The sequence below is a fragment of the Etheostoma spectabile genome, chromosome 2 (genome assembly GCF_008692095.1).
Source record: "Etheostoma spectabile isolate EspeVRDwgs_2016 chromosome 2, UIUC_Espe_1.0, whole genome shotgun sequence".
NCBI classification, from domain to species: domain Eukaryota; kingdom Metazoa; phylum Chordata; class Actinopteri; order Perciformes; family Percidae; genus Etheostoma; species Etheostoma spectabile.
The window spans coordinates 8,698,122-8,704,595 of record NC_045734.1 but is presented as its reverse complement, the minus strand read 5'-3'; the positions used below and the strand labels follow the sequence as shown (position 1 = coordinate 8,704,595).

Sequence of the window (6,474 nt, the reverse complement as noted above, 5' to 3'; positions counted from 1 at the left end):
TATATATTATATATATATAAAATTAAAAATTTTCAAATCACGCATGGAAATGTACATAAAAAAATTGTTGCACCAAGATGCATCGATAATCGCGTTAGAATCAAATCACTGGCCTCTGATTCGAAAGGTGCCTGGATATTCCAATCCTAATAAACATATACTGTTCTGAGACTCTAATGGTTGTACGCGATCCATTGCACCTGCACGTGATACAAATCACGTCACATTCCAGCAAGGAAATAGCAGACACATGTAGCCTAGTACGAAGATATTCGAACTCCAGCGAAATGACCCAACTAAGCACAAGCCAGGACCTTTGGTTGCCGACGACCAGCCAACCCTTCTACATCCATGGCAGTACCTGGAAGAATTTTTCAAAATGGTTGGATGTAAAAACAACTCCTTTCGAATGTGCTGCAAGGCAAGCTCTGTGCACCAAAGTACCACAAGCTTACGGTTTTCCAAAACTCAGTCTAATTTGAAAAAGCATATTGCTATTATTTATGATTTGCTTTTATACTTTAAGTATAGTTTTGAAACCAGTACTTTACACTATTACGTGATTAAAAAGCTTGAGTTAATACTTCAACTTCTACAGAAGTCTTTTTAAACCCTAGTATCTTTACTTCTACCTTAGTAATTTATGTGAAAACTTTTGACACCTCCGGTATGCAGCAAAATAAAAAATCTGCTACAACAACCTCGAATTAAACCATACTCCACCAGTCTATGTTGATATTGACACTTTGAGCACAGTGAGTAATGAGGGTTCACAAGAAAAGGGTGACATCTACACAGAAAAGAAGCTTATCCAACAAAGAGTGCAAAACATAGCAATCACAGACAAAACTTTGATGTGCCCCGACCCCTCTGATTGACTTTCAACACTCTTGAGGGATTTTACTTTACCCGAATGTCAGAGAGACCCTTCGTTGAACCGCAGCATCACATTTTACTGCAAAGTGGGGGGTGGGGGCTGGGGGCTGAGGCAGTGGGTGTACACACAGTCGGCTCTTCAGGCCAGCACCTCTCAGGTCTGTCGGCAGACTTTAGTGCTGGCAGGTTCCTGAGAAATGAGGAAGGGAGGGATGGAAGCGAGGGGAGGATGCCATATTCCTGTCACTGGCAAAATACACCCCCAGCGGGAGTATAGTGGACAGGATCTCAGCAGGACAGGAAATGATTTTGGTGAGATCTAGAAAGCAGAGGAGGGGCGTGGGGGGCGGGGGAGTTCAGCAGAGTTGGACTGGGAAAGGGGCAACTAAGGGTGCCCATGGGTCAGGATAGAGTTTGCCCGGCAGCTACACGTGAATGGCAACATTTGTGCTAAGAACTGGTAGGAAGAGGAGGGGGGAGAATGTATGCCTCAGGGGCAAGGCTGCAGTTAGACAGGCACAGGGATACACTAACACTACACAATGTTTGGTTAGTGATATGTGCCAAGCTTGATCTCCAGCCTCAAACAACTTCAGTGTATATGCGAGTCTGTGGGTTTGAGTGTATGTGCTCACGTTTAGTTTAGGATTATGTTTGAAAAGCAAACATCTGCCCTCTGGGTTGGCTGCGACAGATCTTAAAACTTGATGGACAAGTTTTGAGTAGTCTTTGGATCAGCTCCTCTATGCTCTTACTGACTCTTTAAATATATTCACTGACAAAGCATAGGAATATCAAACTATTTAACATTTCTATCAAAGCAGTAGAAGTGCAATGGGCCTAAACCTGCGAATGGACTTTTTTTTTTGTCCAAGCTTAGCAAGCCTAAAGTTGCTGTGGATCTCACAGGAGGAAACGTATTATGACAGTGTGTTCCTCATTAACATTTTTTTGTGGTACAGAAGAAGAAGAAAAAAGTCTGAACTGTTATACCTCACAAGCTTGATCTTACAATCTTACCTCATTCTTCACACAGTCCAGTCACAGTCTTCACAATTAAAGTTGAAATACAGTACGTCTTTTTCATAAAATAGATTTTTATATCAATCTATATAGTAGAGCGTAATAAAACATGTTTGAGACACTCCTGGATTGAGACATGCTGATCAGATTGGTCAGGTTGTGGATGCTGTCCAACTCACTCACTACTGTAAATCATCTTTTAGGCATTCTCATTACTTGGTCTGCTGACCACACTTTGCATACAAACACTAATAATGGCATACAGAAAAACTGTACCACAAATGCAACATGTACTTATTAGTCGTCTTTGTAGTGCTTTGTAGCTGCAATCACACACCTTTAAAAACTATATAGTTTGGGATAGACTTCTCATATGCGTGTGTCTGTGCATGAGTTGCCAGAGCTGTGCAGCATCTTACCTCAAACTCTGCATGCTTATGGATATCTTCGGCCCTCTGTCGGCTAAGGATAAATTCAGCTTCATTAGCCACACGGACCAGGTGGTCCTTCATGGTGTGGCTCAGCAGCCTATGGAGAGGGGAGATGGAGAATCAACTCACTGGCACACTACATTTTGTATTTACAGTTATTTTTGGTTTGATTATTGATTATTATTATTATTATTATTATTATTATTATTATTATTATTATTATTATTATACCCTAAGTATATGATGTAAATTTACTTCTGTCATAGAAAAGACAATATCAGACAGATGCTTGGCAATATCATAAAATCTTGAGCTTCAGGAGTATTTAAAACATCTGTTTAACACTGCGATATGGTAACTTAGGGATGGAACAGCCATGTAATATCCATAAAATGCTGAAAAAGAACCGTGCAAAATAAGCAGAAAATCTAATTTGGTAACAAAACAAAACCAGATAGATCCTCAAACTGGGGCGCAGGTGCTAATTGACTTGTTAATGATATACATCTGACAAGAGGGAGGATCTCGGCCCATGTTGCTACATATGTAGCCTACCTCCCTCTTCTTATCAGTGTTGATGAAACATGCATGTTGTGCATGTGTGTGTGCGAGTGTGTGTAGGTCAAAGAAACCTCTCGACAGCCCTAAAGGTTAGAACTGTGCAAAGTGGAACAATAACAGACCAGGGGCCAGAGAGGAGGGATGGGAGGGCTGGGACTGACTGTGGGTGGGGGGTTTAGGGGCCAGGGATTGCTGGTAACCTAAGCCTGCTGTTTCAGCACAGGGCAGCAGGGGAGCGGAGGTGCTGGGGCCTCTGTAGCCTCTATGGTCCCGTCGAGGCCCGCTATCAATAACCCAGCCGCTGCCCTTCTTTATGGTGCTCTGTGCTTACGACTGTACACATGGACAAAACAGACTTCTCTTAAGACAAAATAGTAAAATATTTAGTTATAGCCAATATAATAAAGAGTTCCTGCAGGGTTGGCCAAGTTAAATTCAATACTTTTGAAGACCCTTTTAACTACCAGATAGAACACCATTTAATACCTCTTTGACAGTCATACCAAAGTATGAGCGTACCAGTAAGATAGAAAAGGATATAATTATTTATTACTACTTCATTTTTTATTCTGTACTTTTCTTTCTAGTGATATAATTAATTGAACTAATGTGACTGACTTGTATCCAGATAAGCGGCAACTTAACTAACTAATCAAAAAAAAAAACTAATTTAAAAGTGTTTCACTTGCCCTAATGGGACTATGAGCTTCCTAGCAACTGTAGCCAGCAGTAGTGACTGTGCTTGCTTTAGGTCTAATAGTGTTCCACCAAAAAAAACTCACAATGCACTGTTGGACCACTTGTGATATACAAGGGTATGACGTCTCCCAACGGCCCGCATGCGCAAACAGAAAACTTTTAGAAGTAGCGTTGAAAAATATTTAAGACCATGTTAATGACATTTAAAACTTTTTAATACCTTTTAAGGCGTTTTATTAGGAAATAGTATTCCATGCATTGTAAGACCTTTCAAGACCTGCAGACACCCCGTTTTATCAAACTGCTATCACTCTGGGCAGACCTTTCTACAGACTGTCAAATAAATTACATTAATAAAGAAAAAACCTACTCAGGGTGGACTCTAATCAAATAAATTAAATAATGACAGGACTGTGGTGTGGGGGAATTTGATGTGCAACTAATCATGCCGTTTGTTTAAATGTCGGTTTGATGTCCACTAAGAGACAGACCAGACAGACATTTGCATACAGATGTTTGCACTTTCACTAGTAACCCTGACTTAAGTTATGGCTTTATAAGATAGCCTATTAAGTGAATCACAAATCCTGCCCTCCACTCATAGGACTACAGTATATTGCCAGTCTCATAAGCATTACTGTGTATTAGCCTCTGCCAATTTTAAAAGCTGAGAATCAATAATGAAAAGTATGTCTCTCTAAATCTGCAATTGATGACTTCCAAGACTAAGAGGAACTGAGAGTGTCTTGTTGGGGAGGGATGGAGAGGCTCAAATCTCGGCATAATTATAAAAAAAAACAACAACAACAAAACAAAAGAAAGCGGAAGACAGAAGAGATGATTACAGGCTGATAAAGGCTCAACCAGAAAGGCATAAACTGACAGGGAGGGAGAGCAGGAAATCAAGAGTGATTTCCCAACTGTCACAGAAGAACCAGCGATCAGGGCCTGTCACCTTTTAACTAAACTCCCTCCTTTTCCCAAATCCCTGTGGGATGAGCACATATAGTGGAGCCTTGAACTCAGGGATCTACCATCCTCACTCTACCAAGCACCTCTAACACCCCCCCATCATTGATTGTTGTCCAGAATCTAGAACAGCCACCCCATCACAAGGGCCTTAGGGGCTGTGATGTGATCCAGGAATGGTGAAATTGGAAAGCGGCTGATGGGTAGAGGTTGGAAAGATAATGAAGAAGTGCTGCTGCAAGGAGAGAGGAAAGCACTTAGCATGTCAGAGGTACCTACCTGCCTTCGTTGACCAACTCGATAAAGGCGAGACCGGCATTCTTCTGGATGGAGTTCTGCCATTCCTGCAAGAGAACACACACAATATCAATAACCGCCCAGACATGACTTTACCAAGTTACATAAAAGGTACATGTTACACATAGTGATTATAGTAAGGAAGTGCCAATACATTCCTTCCAAAAGCTACTTAAAATAGAAACAAAGTAAAAAAAAAAATTAAAAAAACCTCTCTCAGAGTTTGAGTAAAAATATCACTAACAACCATTTTTTATTGGGTGCCTGGATAGCACAGTTGGTTTAGAGGGTTGCTCCTCGACACAGCAGGCCCAGGTTTGACTCCGACTTATGGCCCTTTGCTGCATGTCATTCCCCATTCTCTTTCCCCTTTCATTTCTTCAGGTGTCTTGTCAAAATAATGCCCCAAAAACTACTATCATTTGTATTGACCAACAGTCCAAAACCTAAAGATATTCAGTGTGCAATGACATAAAACAGAGAAAAGCCAGGAATGTTTGACATTTTTGCTTGAATAATTACATTACATAAACCAGGGGTCTTCAACTTTTTTTTAATCCAAGGACCCCTTTTCTGAGAGAGGGACAGAGCAGGGACCCCCCTGCTACATATATTATAAAATTAAGTTGCATATTAAATTGGGCCAACAATAAAAGCCTAACGCCTTTATACATACCTTTTAAGTGCATCGAAAACTAAGATATAAAAATCATTGTTGGTATGATTTTTTTTAAATCATGTTTTAATGTTAAACATACATGTGGCACAGTGAATCTTTAGGATGAAATGTATCTGTGGATGGCTATCTTGGTGACTACCTTACCCATAGGCAAGTAAGCCTATCATCAATGTCTTTTTTCACATATAGGCTGATTTATATTTGCAAATAATATGTTGGACTCATGTTAAGACATTTTAATTTTAGAAAAAACAAAAGTTGCAACGGAACTCTCTTCGTTCAGTTTGCCAGATGATGGTCTGGTACCGAAAACGATGCCTACAAGTTAGGCAGTGTGTGGGACTTTTGACATACTTATCCCTCTCCAACAAACGCACCTGTCACATGTTATAGCTGTGCAAAGTATCTTTCTGTACTGAAAAAAACTTTTAAAAAAATATTTTAACCGCAGTAACTCAAAGATTTTTGACTTAAAAGATGAATTAATTTTCAAAAGAGTCACAGATTACTTTGCAGTCGATTGACTCATCAATTAATTGACCATTTTCAGCTCAAGTAAAATCCTTTTTGAAATCTGAACTTTTCATAATTGGACCCCGTAGAAAACTATTCATCCAAAAAGGCCCACCAACTGTTTTGGTGGAAAGGAGTGAAAGAGCTGTGCTGAGAGTGCATTTATCACAAGTCAATACACAAATTTCCTCCTCTTTGACTAACGTTATGGTTCAAGGTGTCAGTCTAAACAATCCAACCACAGCCGCGTGCAACTTTAAATCCTCAGTTTTGAAAGGACAACGAGAGAAGGGAAACTCAGCGGTCACCATCTCTCATGTTCTGTTCAATATTTCAACACCTTCAACACAACCGTCAAAAGAATAATAAAGCAACAAGGTCATGGGGCCTGTCTGAACCTCACAGCGCTCCAACCCCCCCCCCCCC

The 6,474-nt window shown here is 40.3% G+C and overlaps 1 protein-coding gene across 8 annotated transcripts in view; it reads right to left on the bottom strand.

Moving 5' to 3' along the window:
* lrba (LPS-responsive vesicle trafficking, beach and anchor containing) overlaps positions 1-6,474 on the bottom strand; it is a 199,232-nt gene that overhangs the window by 107,258 nt on the left and 85,500 nt on the right. For all 8 annotated transcript variants that reach the window (XM_032539028.1, XM_032539046.1, XM_032539063.1 and 5 more), the window contains exons 34-35: positions 4,839-4,903; positions 2,319-2,427 (exon numbers count right to left, since the gene is read on the bottom strand). In XM_032539028.1, the coding sequence (XP_032394919.1) occupies positions 2,319-2,427; positions 4,839-4,903 (174 nt within the window). The remainder of the gene's footprint in view (positions 1-2,318; positions 2,428-4,838; positions 4,904-6,474) is intronic.